Source organism: Orcinus orca, chromosome 4 (genome assembly GCF_937001465.1).
Source record: "Orcinus orca chromosome 4, mOrcOrc1.1, whole genome shotgun sequence".
In the NCBI taxonomy this organism is placed as follows: domain Eukaryota; kingdom Metazoa; phylum Chordata; class Mammalia; order Artiodactyla; family Delphinidae; genus Orcinus; species Orcinus orca.
The window spans coordinates 154201141-154219463 of NC_064562.1; the positions used below are offsets into that span (position 1 = coordinate 154201141).

At 62.4% G+C, this 18323-nt stretch overlaps 1 protein-coding gene across 4 annotated transcripts in view; it reads right to left on the bottom strand.

Annotated features, from left to right (window-relative positions):
* Positions 1 to 17905, bottom strand: part of UVSSA (UV stimulated scaffold protein A) — a 33724-nt gene extending 15819 nt beyond the window's left edge. Inside the window, exons 1-9 of one of the 4 annotated variants that reach the window (XM_033419634.2) lie at positions 15812 to 15967; positions 14754 to 14861; positions 13270 to 13600; positions 12031 to 12151; positions 10913 to 11215; positions 10071 to 10183; positions 9850 to 9978; positions 4271 to 4338; positions 2162 to 2267 (exon numbers count right to left, since the gene is read on the bottom strand). In XM_033419634.2, coding sequence (XP_033275525.1) covers positions 2162 to 2267; positions 4271 to 4338; positions 9850 to 9978; positions 10071 to 10183; positions 10913 to 11215; positions 12031 to 12151; positions 13270 to 13600; positions 14754 to 14851 — 1269 coding nt within the window. In that variant the 5' untranslated portion in view covers positions 14852 to 14861; positions 15812 to 15967. Of the gene's footprint in view, positions 1 to 2161; positions 2268 to 4270; positions 4339 to 9849; positions 9979 to 10070; positions 10184 to 10912; positions 11216 to 12030; positions 12152 to 13269; positions 13601 to 14753; positions 14862 to 15811; positions 15968 to 17886 lie in introns of those variants that run through there. The other 3 variants (XM_049709441.1, XM_012531324.3, XM_033419635.2) reach the window with 3 other exon arrangements.
* Positions 17906 to 18323: the final 418 nt, after the last annotated feature.

Consider the following 18323-nt stretch of genomic DNA (forward strand, 5'->3'; position numbering starts at 1 on the left):
GGGGAGACCAGAGGCCACAGGTCACGGCGAACCCCGCCAGCCCCACCCACCTGCACAGGGGCGTCTGCCTCAAACACAGACTCAGCTCAAATCTGCTCCCTCGGCGGCTCTGAGGAAGAGGCATGAGAATGCCCAAACCCCTGGGCTGGTTTAAACTGACCCAGGGGCCCCTCCGTGCCTGCAGCGCTAGAGCAGATGGGGCGGGCGGGATCGATGGCAGGAAATGGAGGGGCGGGGCTCCGCGTGGAGGGCGGCTGCGAGCCTGACACTATTGATTTTACCTAGTTCAGCTGGCCTTGTAATTAAAATGTAAATTTGAGAAAGAGATTACGTCCTGACAGAAATGGGAGGATTAACGGCAAGATAAAAGCCCCTCGGTGAAAATTCAGAGAAAGAAATGAGAAAGAAAACGGGCACCCGTCTCCTCAGCTGTGGATTTAGACCGAATCTACTGCAGTCACCTGAGTTTAATTGAAAAACCAGTGACGGACTATCAACTACAGTTATGAACTGGCACACCCAGCACTTCCTGCAGTGGCCTCGTGGCCCCGAGCTCTGTGCTCCAGACCAGGCACCAGACCCCTCCAGGGAACGGGGGGACAGCACCCAGCCCCCCCACTGCCGCAGGACAGACCCGGAGCTCAGCAGGTCCTGTTGTGCGAGGGCTCCCAGGCTGCCCGGCCCACGAACTATCGGGATGGCTCAGCTCCGCTCTGTCACACCTGGGGCCCCGCTGGGAAGACAAGCGGCAGGTCGGCGACACCTGGAGGTGGTCACCCACAGTGGTGCCTGGCGACCTGGGAGCCTCCTGGCGGGGCTGGAGCTCCCTTGAGGCGGGGCGGCCAGGGGAGACCTAGGAGGGCAGTCATGGCACCCCAGGGCCTCCAGCACCCCTGGCAGCCTCACGGGTGTGGGACGAGGCCTCGTGGGGGGCGGGCCAGGCACCTGGAGGACGAGGCAGAACAGAGGGCACGGGGAGTGGCCCAGTGGTCAGAGGAACCCCACTGCTGGGATGGCGCGGTTGGGGCAGCCGGGACGGAGGGCGGGGCGGTGGCCGGGAGGGCAGGAGGCAGGTGGAGGCTGCACCCTAGGGCACCCAGGGAGGGTCACGTGGCGCAGACGGCAGGACCCAAACACTGGAGGGCTGTGAAGCTGGTGTGGTAACTTGGTGTGACACGCCTAACGGGTCATGCCCTCACACTCCAACTGCCTGAGCATCTAAACTAACAAGTTCACATCTCATCTCACACGCTCTGATTCAAATCAACTTGTCCACGTCGCCACAAACCCACATGTGACCTTGGTTTTATTAGCTTCCTCTGGACAAAAGATGCCTCCTGTGCAGAAGAGGCTTTTGGAGACTTTTTGGAAAAGAAAAGAATGCTACACGGGAAAGACAGGTCGCGCGGGTAGCACGCCTTCTCAAGGTGTGTCATTTGCTCCTGGGCCAGACGTCAGGCTGAGACTCCATCAACGGGAAGGAGGACACCGCCTGACCTGTGACGCCCCTGAGAAACGGAGACTGGGCAGCAGGGGAGCCCAGAGAATGTGGGGTGGTTGCCCCCCACCCACCGAGGCAGTGGCGTCCCCCCCGACTCCCTCCCAGCCCAAAGGGCCCTACCGCCACGGTAACCACACCGCGTGCCCCCAACACCCTCCCCCAAGCCCAGGAGGAGCTCTCTGCTCTGAGGGTGCCCTTCCAACCCTGGACTCGCTCCCGACGGCTGAGACTTCTATGACCCCAAGCAGGGCTGCCCCTCACCGTGGTGAGGCCTGAAGCTGCAGGGCGGGGGGGTGGTCAGCATGGGCCTGTGGGGTGGGTCAGGGGCCTCCGTGTGTGGACAGCCTGGCCGCACCCACAGGAACTGGCAGCAGGGCCTGCCCACCAAGTGGACTGCGGGAACCCGGGGCGGACCTCGGGGAGGGGCCCAGGCCAGTGAGCACCCCAATCAGGAAACGAGAATCACATGGTTTTCAATGAAGGCAGCTCCGCAGGGTCGACGGGTAGGGAAGCAGTGAACCTCAGGACCAGGTGGCACAGACTCGGAGTGCCTACCACAGCCAGCTCCCTGCTTGGCGGGCCCCAGGCCGGACGTGAGGTCTGCCCTGAAGGGCAGCGTCCGGGGCGGGACCTCCTCCCGTTCCCAACCTGGCCACTCACCACACTCAGGCTGCAGGTGCTCAGGGACGCAGGCCTCATAGCCCTCCTTCTCCGGGACCTCCACGAAGTCCTCGTCGTCCTCATCCTCGTCCCGCGGGGCTGCCGCCTGTGGACACACCCCCAGACCTGTGAGTGGACAGCACAGGCAGAGACCCAGACAGCCCCAGTCCTGCTTCTGTGGACTTTCTCCAGCTTGGGGTTTACTGTCGACCGTGACGGCCGCATTGGAGGTCCGCTCCCGTTCCTAAACCACACGAGCTGCACGCGCTCCTCCACCGGCCGGCCCTGAGATGCGCGGACGGGCCCTGCTTCAGCCCACAGAGCCCCCACGAGCGGCAGGTCTCAGCCGCACAGGCAGGGCCTGGATGACAGCCCTCCATCCAGCTCCAGCCAGGCCAAAGCACCTCGTCCTGCCCCGGGCTGGCTCCCCACCTGGGTGTCCAGTGGTGCCGGTGTGACCTACAGCACTTCTGCAATACTCTACCCTCAAGACGGCTTGTTAAGAAACCACCGAAGAGGAAGCTTCCTCTGGACAAGGCCAACCTCCCCACCTGCTCTGTGAGGCAGGGTCACTGTGCTATGCCTGGAGCCCCCCCACCCCTCAAACCCAGGGACCCAAGAACCACCCAGGGCATTCTTTTCAAGACCCATTCACTCCGCCTCTGCCCCCACCCGCTCCTGGGCAGTGCCCAGCTGGGTAGGAGCGGCAGGGACACAGAGCACGGAGGGCTCACGTTGTGGGGACCAGAAGGCCCTCCAAAAAGCAGGACGACCGACAGCCTCGCACACGTGCCAATGTGCTGGGGCCACGTGCAGCATGGACGAGGTGCTGGCAGCCCATGCCGCGCAGACTCGGAGGCATAGCCCCTCCAAGGCCAGAGCAGCTTCCTGCTCCCCTTCTCCCTCACCCATCCTCAACGGCCCCCCGCACTCCAGGACAGGGCGTGGGGGCCTGTCCTTCTTGAGAGGGTCACGGCAGGAAGGCGCCCAGAAGCCCGGCCCCGCTGCCAGCGCCAACCTGAAACACTCGGGGGGCGCTGCCTGCCTCCAGCCTCTCAGGCCCACCCGAAGGAAACGTCCAGAGAGGTAGCCTGCTATCGGGGTGATAGCAACCAATGGTTGTATCCATCAGACTTGCCCTCCCCTCCAGAGCCCATCTTGACAGCAACGCCTCAGGGGCACACAGGCACGCCGGAAGAAGGACGGAGGGCCCGGCCCGCCGACCCCCAGGGCAGGAGGCCAGCCAGGCCGCTGCCCTTGGCACTGCCAGGCCCGGGATGCCCCACGCCCTGTGGACCTGGAATCCACGGAGAAGCTGCCCGCGAGGCCTAATCAGATGCAAATGCACTGAGCTTGGACACAACCCGCGGCGTGCGTCTGGGAAGCACGGAGACATTAATCATTGGAAACTGTAATTTTTGTTATCGGTCTAACACTGATCAAAAGGGAAGCCTGTCTCCGCCGCTGACCTGTGAAACGTCCCAATTATACTCTTTGGAAATGACAGGGGCACTTAACTCCAGAGCTGGGCAAATGACGACGATCAATCACGTTTGAATAACAATGAGCCGCGGACCTGAAAATTATTTTTGTATAGAATCTGCCCAGGAATTTATGAAAGGTGGAAAGCAGCCCAAGGTTTTAGGGCATTACGGTCCCGGCTAGTGCAGCGTGTATCAAACACTAAACAGAATTTATGTGTTTTAATTTTCTAAAAGGTAGATGTGGACCGAGTGCCACAATGCATAGCACATGGTGCCAGACTTTAAATACGGGGCTCATTTTCATACAATACTATGCTTACTGCTCACACCCTTGAATTTCACCGGGAACTTTTATTAAATTTTCATTTCCTAAAAAATAATTAGCTGCTTAGCTAACTATTAGGAATTATACCTTCTTTCTCCCCAACTAAAGTTGTTTACCCCCACGATTAAACACTAAAGCCTGGCTCCCTCTGTTCTTGAAGTCTCACTGACGAGGCCATGAGGCCGTACCGCACCCAGGAAGACCGTCTGGCCCTCAAGAGCTGCCTCCTTAGGGCCCCCGGCCAGATCCTCGGGCACAGCTCTGCTGTGAGCGGCCCCGGGGCCCTCGTACGAGACCTACCTTGGCCATCGCTGCCACGCTCGCGTCCTAAACCCCTTAGCAGCTGGGGTGACCCTCAAACCACGGCCCTGCGGAAGGAAGCAGGGGCTTCGCTGCTGATACTGAACTCAAGCTTGAATGAACCCATTCTCGAGTTCTAGTTCATACGGGCTGGGCTGGGCTCTGCTGTCCTGAGCACACAGCGGGACCTTCTGCGTCCGGCTCTGGGCACGTTACCCTCACGGGAGAACAGCAGTGCAGATGTCCCAAGGCACAATCCCTGCGGCTGGAACACCTGGGGCCAAGGGCCTGTTCAGAGGAAGGGACCCCTGCCCGCAGGCTGGACAGTCCTCTCCAGGCCTCCGGAAAGCACATGGCTGGAGACACTGAGGCCCACGAGAAAGCATCCACCTGTGCTCGAGGGGCCAGCCCACGGGTCCCAGGCAGTCGCGCTGGCAACCTCCCCTCAAGGCTAAAGGTCACATATCAGGTCAGACGCCACACTGGGTGCGGGTAGAGGCACTACGGGCAGAGCAGGGGTGAGGGGAGGCCCGAGGATCCTAGGAGGAGGTCACGCCCTAGGGAGGAATCGGTTGAGGGTGGGTGGCCTTCAAAACGGGGCCAGACTCGCCAGTGGTTCTCAAGAGCAGTTTGCTGGGAGCTGAGCTTCCCAATCGGGAAGAAAGACCACCAGACATGCTTGAGAAAGCAGCCCGCCCTCATCCAGGGGCCAGGAGGCCATGCCAGGCCGCCCCCAGGGGAGCGCCCACCCTCCCTAACAGGTCAAGCCCCAGGGCCTCGGAGGCCCGGGCAGGCGGTCCGAGCCCTGTGGTCAACCGTCTGGGTGAGGGCCAGGCCCCAAGCTGAACCCTCCCAAGGCCGCAGGGAGGTGTGGAGGACGCCCTGGGCTTTCCTCTGGTTTCACACAAATTGATTCTCGCCCACAGTTAAAAGGATTTAGAAAAATGAGGCTCCCCGATCATAATTAAACAAGCAATAAAAACAGCTAAGATGTACAACGTAATCTGTTTACAGAACTAGGGCAGCGGGTTGCTAATTACTTGAGAAGGATGGGAAGAGCTACCTCCCAGGTCTGCCCGCCCAAGGCACACCCGAGATACAGCTGGACCATTAAATAAATTTTGTGCGATCTAATTAACTCGGGGCGCCATGTCCATTATTTCTCACCCAAGAAATCACTTTTGTTCAGTTTCATGTGTGTCTGTTTCCCTTTTTTAAAAAAAATGATGTAAGGCCTCGTCAGACAAGTGAGCTCCAAGTGGCATTTGTCTCCGCGGCTTGATGGCAACGCATTTAAAACCCCATTCTATCTTATAAACTAAAAATTAAACGTGCTCAGCTGTGATGGCCGTCATCACATCTGCTATTTATATGCTAATGCCCTCCCTGGACGCAGTGCAAATTGCCCAGCCAGGCCAATATCTCACGCGCATCTCCACTGCCCGGACGCACCTCAGAGGGCAGAGGACGCGCAGTGACCACCACGGGCCCGCGGAACAGGAGGCGGACGGGGCGTGGAGCACGTGCTCACCTCCCGCACGGGGGCCTGAGAGCCACCAGACCGACTGTCCCTTTCTCACCCGCCCCCACGCGGCCGAGCCCTGGGAGCTGCTCCAGCACCTCAGCCAGCCTCCGGGGGTGCGCAGGGAGGCCACCAAATGCCTGGCGTCCATTTCCAACCGAGGCCGGGTGGCCTGGGCCTGTTCTGCATGCAGATGAGCGGCGCGCTCCTCCCTCGGCGCGACCTCCTAGCAAGAGCGAGGCGCTTGCTGTGCCGCCTCGCCTTGGCCAGAAGACCCATGCGGCTCCACCTAGACTCAGTCTTCCCATCCGTGAGAAGACGGTGAAAATGGAATCGACCTCACAGGGCTGACTTTGGAATTAACGGGACCGCACGTGAAAAGTGTTTGGAAGAGAGCGGCCACCCTGGAGGGTGCCGGGGAGGATGGGCTGCAGGGCAGGGAGGGCCCAGGGGCTGTGGGGGAGACGGCTGGCCCCCACCCCCCCAGCAGCTAACACGCTCCTGGTCCCCGTCCTCGCGAGCACGTGTGCAGCCCCCTCCCCCGGCTCCAGCCCTCACACAGCAGCCTTCGGCACGGTGGTGGTGGTGATGGAGAAGCCGCGCCACCAGGAAGGTTGTTTACTGGCCCTGACGAACACAAGGTCCTGACTGCCAGCTGATTTAGTTCCCTTGCTTCCCTGGGGCGCCCGACACGGTCAACATTTCACTCCCCTTGTTCCCTGCTCCTTCTTTTTCACCTACAGGAAGCCAGCACTCAGCTCCGGCAGCAGAGAAATGCCTCGCCTCCAGCGCACAGAACAGCCGTGACAGCAGCCTGGCCTCGGCCCGCGCACCCGCCTGGGCGACCAACAGGAAGAAAACCTCACCCAGAGTTAAGAGGAGCGATCTCCACTTTTGCAATGAGAGGGAGTGTGTCTGAGTTAAAAGCCTGTGGCTGCCACCTCAGACCACCAATGGGCGAGAACGAGAGCATCCGTGCGGGCATTCCAGCCGTGGAAGCGAGGAACCCGACAACTGAGCAGATGCCCACGCTGTCCACGGCTTAAACATACTGATACTTGGAATTATTTTTTTCTGACTTACTGGTTGGGGGAAGATTAATATTTTGTTAGTTACACAATACAAAGTTAAGTGGCGATCGTAACTACACAGTTAAACAGCAGGCAATTTGAAAGTTTCCAAAGGATTTTTATCAGTTTAACAGATGTAGCAGCCACGGATTATTAGACCTCTCCTCGAGCAGCAGAACCGGAAACTAAATCTACCAAACGATGCTCCGTATCTATCTAGTTAAGATTTTTCCCCGGCCCGCTTCCACAAGGAACTGGGACAGATGCTCTATAAAACAAACGGTTAAACGTATTTAAGCTAGCTTAAGTACTCCTTAAAGACAGAATGTCTACGTCAAAAGGAAAACAATACAGCAACCCACAGACTGAAACAGGAAATCTGAAACAAAGGCCCTTGGCCTGGCTGCAGTTAGGCTGCCCAGGAGAAGCCCCTGCATGACCCACTTTCCACGGTCGAAGCCATCGCCTAAGCTTCAGCACGACCGTCACAACAGCTTTGGTCTCTTCCACGTTAAAATTCTCAAATATTTAACTACACGCTCCCAGCTCAGCGCATGCTAAGTGGGTAAACACCAGGCAAAGGATTTAAGCCCCGGACATTTTACGTGAAAACGAGCGAGCGAGAAAGACTGGGCCGTGATTCTAATCGCCACTGGGCCGCGCGGCGCGGGCACAGGTGCGCAGATACCACAGCCTGCCTATTCTGGGAAGCAGGCTACCTGAGCGAGTGGGCGCTGCCACTCAGCGGCCCAGCCCCAATCACCCCATCAACAGGCCCGCACCACTGCTAGTGAACCAGCCAGCACGCTCTCCAAGGATTCAGGGCCTCTGGAATCAACTCCTGGAGGAGCCTGACAAGGCAGCGCCACTCCCACACCCGACCACACGCCCACCCCGACAGACCCCGGCCACCCCAGCTCGTGCCCTCAGCCGCCTCCCTGCACAGAGTGCCCTCTGACCTGACCGTGCCGCCACGTGCCTCCTGGGCTTTGGGGCTGCCCGGCCACCGTCAAGGATGCGTTGATGTTCCAGCTGGAACCAGATGCAGTGGGCCGTTCAGGGCTCGCTCCCAGCAGCTGGCCTCACCTAGTGGCCCTCAAGGGAGCCACGTCAAAACATCCGGAAGGTTCTGCTACCAGTTCTGGGCTCCGAGTCTTGCCGGCCCGGGAAGTGCAGGCTGGCCCCAGACCCGGAAGGACCAGACTGTGCTGCCTGGTCTCTCCTTGAGGCTCTCCCCCAAAGCCCTGGCTGCTCCAGGATGCCTGCTGCTCGGAAAAGGGGGGAGCTGCCCCAGCCCCACCAGACACGGTGAGGGAAAGGCGGCCTCAGGTGCCTGTGAAGGGGGCACACGGTGTCAACCCCTGATCCCCACACCCCTCACTGCTCTCAGCCCGGCCTTCCACCCTGACACCGCGCCAGGAGTCCGCTGAGGCTCAGAAACACGCCCCCCCCAGACCTGAGAGGATGCACAGACCAGACCAATTCCTCCCCCGGGCCCAGAAAACACCCTTACTCATCGTGAAACAAGTATCTCGGTCAAAATTCACAGAACTAACTTATTTCCTATTCAGTTATGCACCGAGCAGAGCCCTAGCGTCCACGGAAGCAGGGTCAGGCCCCCAGCTGACGACCAGGCCTCGTGCCCGCGTGTCTCGGGAGAAGGTCAAGATCGCCCTCTGCCGGTCCCCGGGGGCTGCACACCCGCAAAGAGGAGGGCAGACGACGGCCCTCGGCTCCGGAAACTCTCGCAGGGCCCATCCCCGCGGGCCCCTGGGGGCAAGGATGAGGCACCCAGGCCCAGGGTGCTGGCCACTCTCCCCTCTAAGTCTGAGGGGCTTCAAACTTGACCTTTTCCTCAGCAAGGAACAGCGCTCTCCCCACCCCAGGGCTTCCTCAGGAAACGGGAGAGGGACCTGCCCCTGCCCCCGCCCTCCTCCCCCTTCAGGTGCCACAGCTCAACACTGTGGGGTTCAGGCACTGGGTGCCCCTGGGGCGCAGTGCACTCTGCTGCCTGTTTCCTTGCTGGTTCTCACCAGAGGCTTCTTGGCTCTGATGGCTGACGACATCCAGCTGTGGCTGTCACCTCTCCCCACTCACACCCTCCAGCTGTAGCGGCTCCCCGCCCCCCACGGCCCCCTGGAACACCCTCAGAAGACCCAGCTCTCTCTGTCCCTTTCAGGCACGAAGGTCCAGCTCCTGGTGCAAGCCCATGGGAGGGGCCCTGGACGCCACCACCTCTGAGGCTCGGGGTCACCGCACAGGGGCCTGGTGTCCGGGAGCAAGTGGTTTTACCCCTGCCCAGTCCCCAGGGCCCCTGGACCAGGGCCACACGCCTGCCCCCGCCCCACAAGCCTTGCTGGGGACACAGCCATCGAAGATCAGCTCCCCGCTCCCGAACCATGTGGCACCTGGGAGGCGGCGCTGTATGCCTAGCAGATGGCGGGCCTTAAGCACCCTCCCAAAACCGGGCACCAGTCCCCACGTCCACCCCACTTGGCCGCCCTAGGCTGGGACACCGCTCTGAGCATAAGAGACATCCTGGTCTTCCGTGTCCTGCAACCACCCTCGGCTCCAGTGCACAGACGGGAGAAACGCCCAAGGCTGGACGTTGCTACCGAGTTCACAGGAAGGGGCCTACTAGGTGCTTGGGCCGGGCGGCAGCCTAGTCTCAGCGAGGCCGCCTCCCACACATCCCTGCCTGGGCCCTGGGAGCCCCCTCCCCAACTAGAGCCTTCCGCCCGCTGCCCAGCCCACCTCCCTCGCCCTTCTGCCAAGACCCGGTCCCAGTCCCTCCATGTGTGGCGAGGGCCTGGCTGTGGCCTCTGGTGCTCAGTCCAGGGCTCCCGCTCGGGGAAGTCGGTTCCCAGGGAAAAAGAGAAGGAACAACGCTGGGGCCCCAGGGACGCCTGCTTGCTTAGGAGGCCGAGCTGGTATCAGAGGAAGGTCCCCTGGCTATCCTCACGGGCGGACGGGCCGGCGGCACTCACCTCCCTCCTGCAGCCCTCCTCGGGCATGACATCCAGATCCCGAGATCGCCTCAGGGCGGTTTCCAGCTCGGCCTTCAGGTCGATAGCACCCTCCAAGTGCCTGCCGCGTGTCCCTGCGCGGGTGAACAGCTGCGAGGACGGGGAAGCGCTCAGCAGGCTGGGCACCCTCCCTCCCTCCCCCGGGCTCGCCCTGGCACCGTCTGCCCACACGCCTGGCCCACCTGGACCCAGGAGCACACGGCTGGCAAGAACTTGTTCTGGATGAGCCTGAGCGTGTCCCGGACCACGTGGATGATGACCAGGTTGTCCTCATCCTCGTGCACCTTCAGGCTGTCTGCAGCAAGCACACAGGTCATCAGAGTGACCACCGTCCGGGCAGATCACCAGGCACCCCAGACGGGCCACCCGCACTGCCACCCACCCTGCCCCAGCCACACATCACCCGGGACCCCAAACCTGACTCCCTAAGGAGACTCACTGCCTTGTGATCTCGGCCACGATGGATTTAGCCTGACCCCAACGCCTCCCTCCACGCCAGGCGGTCGGGAGACCCTCCCCGCACTACTTGCGGGATGGAGGCCGCACCTGCCCCTGGGCCCCAGGGTCCTCCCTCTGAGCTCTGCCACGCCCGCAAGCCTCAGCCAGGCACCCCAACCTCCAGCACATCCCTGCCTCCATGGCCCCGGCCAGAGGGTGTCGGTTCCTTGGGGCTTGCAGGGCTCCTCCTGCAGCCCAGCTGTCCTCCAGCCCCGCCCCAGGGGCCTGGGCCACATGGGGTTGGACGGGGTGTCAGTGCCCCTGCCCCACCGGTGGCTGGAAAGCAGGAGCCACGTGAGGCCAGCCTGTCACCACCTGTGTCGTCACAAACACGGTGATGAGCTGTTTCTCAATGACTTCTTTCTCCCAGCCACCCTCCGACCCCTCCGCAGGGGCGCCCCATCACTGGCGCGTCAGGCCCACCCTCACCGCCGGGCCTGCGTGTCGCGATGAGGACCCACAAGCCTAAGTCACCCCTGCCCCCACAGCTCGGGAAGCAAGCCCAAGCTCTGGGACGGGCCCGCACCTGAGGAGAGCTCCACCTCGAGCATGTACTCGCGGGAGCCCAGCCCGTGGTGCCGCACAAACGCTTCGGGGTCGCTGTCCTCGTCCCTGTGCTCCGCGGGCGGGCCCTCCGCACCCGCGGCTCCCGGGCGGCGGGTGCAGGCGGCCAGGGTCTTGCTGCAGCAGGGCTGCTCCTCGTCCCTGCCACCCTCCTCGGCCATGGCAGGCCAGGCAGCCCCCGGGGTCGGGTCGAGGTCAAAGGGCACCAGCAGTCGGAAGCAGCTCTCCAGCTCCATGAGGCAGCTCCGGATCTCCCCGGACATTTCTGGGAGGATGAGACGGGGCTCGCTGGGTCCCATCAGGACTTGGCCGTCGAGGGTGGGGATGCAACCAGCCGCCCGCCCCGTCCCCCACTTCCTCCACAGAGGCAGACAGGCGCCCTGCTCCAGAGAGCACCCGGCCGGCCGAGGCAAGGCCGTCCTTCAGGACGTCCTGGGTACCACCCTCAGTCCCGACTCATGCTGTGACGGCACCCGGCGGCGTCTATGGACACCCAGCGAGAGCCTCTGTGGGCAGTACTTCTGGAAGAGAGCAGCCAGCCGAGGGAGCACACCACCACCGTCCCGCTCTGGCCGCCCCCCACCCTCCCGGCATCTCCCCAGGGCCGACCACCTCTCCCTGCTCTGCGGCTCTCCTAAGGCCAGGCCTCCTCCCCAGGTGCTCCCACCCTGGCTGCCCTTCACGGGAAGGGCTGGCCAATGGTGGGGATCTGGGGAGGAGGCCGGCAAGACCATGGCTGGGGGGTGGGGGAGCGTCAAACGCATGGGGTGTGCAGACCACCGCGGGGTGCACGTCTCAAGCACTGCCGCCGGGGCCGCGGGGGAGGCGTGGATGGCCTGCAGGGTGCCTCCTGCTGCCCGGCCTCCAGAGGGGAGGGCTGGGGTCTGTGGCTGAGTGCCTCCCCCAGCCCTCAACCTGAGCCAGCTCCGCCCAGCCAGCCTGCCCACTTGCCTCCCCCCCCGCCCCTCCGTTGGGGACCAGGCCCTGGGATGGGAGAACAGAGGGCTGGGCGGAGACCCGAGCTCTGCCTGGGAAGGTGCAGCCGGTGGGCGCTGGGGCACCCCGTTCCCCACAGCTCACCTTCCATCTCCCGCGCGGCCTGCTCAGACCTCTCCTTGTAGATTCTGTCCAACCGCTTCTGTTTCTCCTCTGCTCGCTTTCTCTCCGCCAGAGTCCTAGCGCCCACATCTTGGAAATCTACCTGAGAAGTCGAGGTAAAGATCAGATCTGACCATCGTGAACCCAAGTAAAACAAGAATCAAAAACGGGCCTAAGGGGGCTTCCCTGGTGGCGCATACGTTAAGAATCTGCCTGCCAATGCAGAGCACACGGGTTCAAGCCCTGGTCTGGGAGGATCCCACGTGCCGCAGAGTAACTAAGCCTGTGCGTCACAACTACTGAGCCTGTGCTCTAGAGCTCACGAGGCCACAACTGCTGAGCCTGCATGCTACAACTGCTGAAGCCTGCAAGCCTAGAGCCCGTGCTCTGCAGCAAGAGAAGCCACCGCAGTGAGAAGCCCACGCACCGCAACAAAGAGTAGCCCCCGCTCGCCCCAACTAGAGAAAAGCCCGCGCGCGACAATGAAGACCCAACACAGCTAAAGATGAATAAATAAAATAACTAAAATCAAAAGAACAAAAACTGGTGTAAGGGAAGACGGACCCTCGCCAGCTACAGCCATGAGCTCTACGGGTCTCAAGTTCACACGCGCTGTTTTAACACACACAGCAACACGCTCAGCTGCGATGTTTAACCCCCGGTAAGAACACAACCACCGGCATCTCCTAGTAAAATTAAACGTAAAAGATTTCCATCCCCACGTGTGCTGCAGGCAGGCAGGCAGCAAGCTCGCTCCAATTAGTGGGAAGGAAGGCTGCTGGCTGGACCGAAGGGCCTGAGAACAACGCTCGAGTGGACCCTAGGGAGCGGCAGGAAAGGCAGCAGCCACAGACCAGGAGCACGGGCACGTGGGGGAGGCTGGCGCTACTGGTACTGGTAGGTACCATCCACCAGGCTGGCCAGAGCCTGTGGCAGCCCAGGCAGCAACTCACAGTGAAAGCAGGGGACAGCCCAAGCGCAGAGCCCAGCACAGAAGAGGGCTGCGTCTGAGCAGCTGAATCTCCCTTCTCCTTTTCTCATCTTTCCTAAAAACCAGGTCCAAAGGCTCAGCACCACCTACACGTGGGGACAAGCTGCGGCTCTTCCCCCAAAGCTGCTCCTCCTGTCTTGGGAGCCCCTGAGGCCCACCCCCTTCGGTACCCCCAGGGGCCAGGCAGGTCTCCCCGCGGGGAGGGGCAGTGCAGCTTGGAGCCTGCCTACCTGTTTGTTGTGCATTAAGAAGTGGAAGCCCAGGGCCAGCTTCTTATAGGCTGTACCATACTTCTCGTTCCAGCCGCGGATGGCCCGGGTGGCGGCCTGCCTCAGCTTCTGTGCCACCTCTCTGGGCGGTGGCAGGGGCCGCTCGTGGTCGGTGCCCAGTGTGAGCTCCAGGAACTCCTGGAAGTTGGAAACGACTAGCATCCTGAAATGGTGAGACCTGGCAAACAGCTGGTCCAGGACCTGGAAAGCGGAGAGGCGGACCTCGGCGTGCTCCTGGCTCAGCTGGGCCATCAGCAGGTGGTAGGTGCGGCCAAGCTGCTCCTCTGAAGACCTGAGGACACAGCCGTCCTCACCAAGCGCCTGACGCACCCACAGGTGGCAGGGACGCGGGCCCTCCCACAGCCCTCTGCCCTTCCTCCAGAGCAAAGTGGACGAACTACTGCCCGCGGGCCAAAGCCAGCCCCTACCTATTTCTGCACAGCCCACAAGTCAAGAACAGTTTTTCCTTTTTTTGCTTAAGACAAGTCAAAAGAGTAACACTTCCTGACGTGTGAGATTCAGCGTGGGTGCCCAGTTTTATTGGGACCCAGCCAGGCCCATTCATTCATTCAGCGGCTGACCGCCTGTCCACAGCCCAGTGCCCACAGCAGACCTGACCGCCTGTGGAGCCTGAAAGACTCCCCGCCCGGCCGGCCCGCGCGTAGAGGCCTGCCGGCCCTGCACTCGCGTAGCAGAGACCCCACCCCGAGGGGAGACCACACGTCCCAGCACCCCCAGAAAGCTCTGTGGGCCTCTGGGAGCCGCCCTGGCAGGCCGGCGCACACCCTGACCCCTCGTTGCTCCTCCTACCGGCTATCCCCGCCCCTGCACACACCCTGCTGTTTGGGGGGATTCTGGGGCGTGCGGCAAAACCTGATCTGAGCCACTATTTTCTATCAAAACGTAAATCACTAACAGGATCACTTGAGTTTCTAAGCACAGGATAAGAACGATCAGTAAATCCCCTCGGCTTACGTTCCCAGCATCTGAGAGGCCCTCGGCAGTGGGAGAAAAGAAGGGGTGGTGTTGAGAAACAGGTCCTGCAGAGCCCCCCTGCTATGACCTCTAACCTTCCTCCCATCCTTTGTTCCAACAGTAACTAATCCATAAGTCACACACGTGCGCTCAAGGACACACACACACACACACACACACACACACACACACACACACACGGGAGTGAACAGACACCAACCACAGCCCTGCTGTGTTCTCCCGCATGCCACACAGCCCCACCTGGGACCGCTACCCAGAACACGACCAGGCGCTGCAGGGCCCTGGGGAGACGTCCCAGGCGTGTCCCTTTACTAGTTCTCTCCTGGCAAAGGGTCGATCGTGGGGACAGGCAGGGGAGGGCGGACCCCGGGGGAGCCCCACAGTCTCCCAGGACTGTCACGGGCTTGCTGAGACAGCCGTCACCTAAAACGTGAACGCTTATGACGTACTTGCAAATTTTCTTCAGCTCCTTCATTTTCTCGAGATTCACTTGGGGCTCTCCTGAAGTCGTGAGCTCTTCCACCAACTCTGAAAGTTTCTGATCCATACGTAGAAACCTGGAACGCAGACACGCTAAATGACCGCCTAGTACTTCAGGGCCCTGGGTTTCATCGGCAAGTGTTTGCTGGGTTGCACTCGGTGCTGGGCATCGGGGTGTGGGCGCGAGGCTGGGGCCTCGCTCCCTGGCCTCTGAGAGGTGACCCCCGATGCTGAAATACAACAAATCAAGGAGACGTTCCAAATCAGACCAACAAGACGTTTTCGGTGGAAATTAGGAAAAGAGTAACAACAGCACGTGAGCTCTGGAGGTCTACGGTCCGGCCCCACCAGCGCGGCAGAGGCTGCAGCCCCGGCTGTTCTCCGCCTCTGGCCACGCACTGCGGTAAGGCAAGGATCAGAACGGTCTAAGTTGCACTTAGTTAAATTCGCTTTCCCACAGGACCGCCGCCGCCCCTCTTTCCTCGCCAACACGACTACCCATCCAAAGGCCACAAGGCGGCCTCTACACCCGGAGCGAGCTGCTGCGACTCGACCTGCGCGGAGAGCCGCCCGGAGGCCGGGTGCGGCGGAGGCCGGGGCGCCCGCGCAGCACTTGCGCAGGAAGGAAGGGGCCGGGGTCGCCCTGAGCCTGGGGCGCCGAGGACGCCTGGCTGGCTGCAGGGCTCGGCTTCACCAGTGGAAAGAAGGGCCGGGAAGGTGGGCGCAGCCTCTCCCGTCGCGCCCGCCAACAGTAACGTTTATCGTCGCCGACCCTCGGCGGCCGGGGCGGGAGCCGCTCTCCCGAGCACACGCCAGCACCCGGCTGCCCACGGCCCTGTCAGGGCCGACTCCGCCCCCATCCTGAAGTCCGGGGAGCGGCCGGACTGAGGAGGGAGCGTCCGGGGAGGGGTGCGGTAGGGGCATCACGGGGGGGACGCAGGGGTCATCCCCGAGAGAGGACTCGCCCTCCGGCCCCCCGCCCCCGCCCCGCCGCCCCTGCCCGGCGGCGCAGGACCGCGATACCTACCGCGCGACCCGGCCGCTCGCCTCACCTCACCCTTCCGGCGAAGGGCCCGCCCCCTGTCACATGCCCCAGATCGCGACAGTCATTGGCTCGCCCTGGCCCGGGCGGCGCGGGGCCGAAGGTCGGCCCGGCCACGATAGCGTCTACGCCGCGACGCGGCTGCTCTCAAGTTAGCCCGCCCCTTCCGGATGAGGCCCCGCCCACCTCCTGTCACGCGCCGCCGAGCTCGGCAAGCAATGGCTCGCCCTGACCTCCGAGGCGCGGACGTGGGGTCAGGGCCGAGGTCTGCGCGGTGACGCAGGCGCGCTCCCGGCAGGGGCGGGGCGGCCTGGGCGGGCGACGCGCGAGAAAAAGGAGGCGGGCGGGCGCAGCAAGTTCTTAAAGGAGCCGCGTGCGCGGGGGACGGGGCCGGGCCGGGCTGAGGGGTGCGAGCTTGGCGTTCACGGCGTCGCCGCCGGGAGGACTGCTGTCCCCCGGCCCGGCCCCGCCCCTGCGACGGGACGCCCGGGTGGGCGCCGCTGCGTGTTTCTTCGGGAGCGCCGGAGACCCTTCCCCAGACGCCACTCGGAGGACCCGGGAGGGGGCGCGGGCTCCCCGGGGCTGGGGGCCTCGGCAGCTGACCCCCAACCCTCCCCGAAGAGTGGCGCCCCCGCTGTCGGCACTAGCCTCGCCTGGGCGGCTACACTTCCCGGGTCCGATGGCAGCGCTGGGAGCCGTGTCCGGGGGACCCTCCCCGGGAGACGTTGCCGAACGTCCCGGAGGCGGGGACACCCCGGGCTGGGCGTTGTGTCCTCACGCGGCCGGGGACCCCAGGTGCCAGGTGACACCCCCAGCCAGGTGGCCCCGCACCCCAGCCGCCCTACCCGGCGGCCCCTGCGTCCTCGGAGCCCCGCCGCAGCCAGGCCCTCGGGAGGCGCTCGCCCGCTTACCGGCCCCGGGCGCCCGGCCCTCCCTCCGCAGCGCCGCCGCCTCCCCAGCTCTTGCCCGCCTCACTCGGGCTCTGGGTGCCGCGGCGCCGGCACAGAGAGGCGTCAGGGGGCAGCTGGGATGTGCCGCGACCCGGGGTGGGGGCCGAAGGGGGTGACGGCGCTGGAGGCCGCCCGCCCCTGAGCGCGGGCGCCGCGGCCTTAGCGCGCAGCCCAGGCGGGGCCCCTCCCTGGCCGACGGTGACCACACGCCTGTCTCCAGCCTCAAAAGGGCTTGAAGCGCTGAAACGCCACAACACGAGGGACCTTAAACACAGGACACTGAGTGAAAGGAGGCCGTCAAAAAGAGCAAATGTGTGATGCCACTTGGACAAAATGTCCAGAAGAGGCAAACCCACGGCAGAGGGAAGGGAAGGGAAGCGCCTGCAGATGGGCACAGGGGTTCTTTCTTGGGGTGACAGACGTGACCTAGAATTAGAGGTGGTGGTTGCCCAACCTCCTTACTGTATTAAAACGTTGAGTTGTACATTTTGAAAGGGTGGCTCTTGTGGTACGTGAATTACATCTCAATAAGTAGCTATTGAGAGAAAGGAAAAGAAGGAAAAAGACAAAGATGAATTAAAAAAACGACACAAAAAAGAGAGAGGAAGTGGCCACCCGCCCTCTCTGTGCCCAGACCTCAGGCCTCTGGTTTGCTCCGAGCAACCAAGAGCTGCTTCTCTTCTGCAGCTACAGGGTAACTGTTTCCTGACAAAACGAGGCCCGACTCTTTCCAGCTCCTCCCAGCCCTGTGCGGCCCAACTCCCTAAGAGCTGTCCCTGCCCCGACCCAGGTTGCCCAAGATGCTTGTGTGGCCCAGTCCAGCCTTGTGCCCGCACCACCTGAGCCACCTGCCCACCGCCCTCTGGTGTCAGCTGATGGATGGTGGTCTGTCCTTCCACTCACTCGGGCCAATGACCTTGGAGTCCCGCTGGACCCCTCTTCCTCTCACCCGACTTGGAAGTCCAGACAGGCCCACTTTCAGAACGTATTCAGAATCTGAGCACTTTCCGTCACCCACAGCCACCAGCAGGTCCCTGCCACCATCCCCCTCAGCGGGTCACTGCAGTCACCTCTGCCCACTCCGCCCTCAGACCCCTAGGGTCCATTCACCTTGCAGCAGCCAGAGGGACCGTCTAGAGGCTAAGGTCAGATCATGTCACCCCTTCGCCCCTGCAGTGGCTCCCATCCCAGAGCAAAGCAAAAGCCTTTATCAGACCACGGGGCCTTCCTGGTCTGTGCCGGCCGCCCCACCTCCTCCCTCCTGCTCTCCCCTCATCCCTGCAGCCACGTCAGGCTTCCTGGAGCCACCCCGTGCCTGGAAGTCTGTTCATCCCACCCCAGCACTTTCTCCTGCAGCCTGTCGCCTCCCCTGCTGTGACAAGCCTCCCCTCGCCCCGCCCCCTGCCCAGCCTGCCTGCCCTTTAACCTCCTGTACTTTGTCTCACAGCGCTTACAGCTCTATCTCACACTCACAAGATTACAGGCTTGTAATCTTATTACTAGGTTATTGGGTTTTTCCTCTTCTGCTCTCAGGACATATGCTCCGT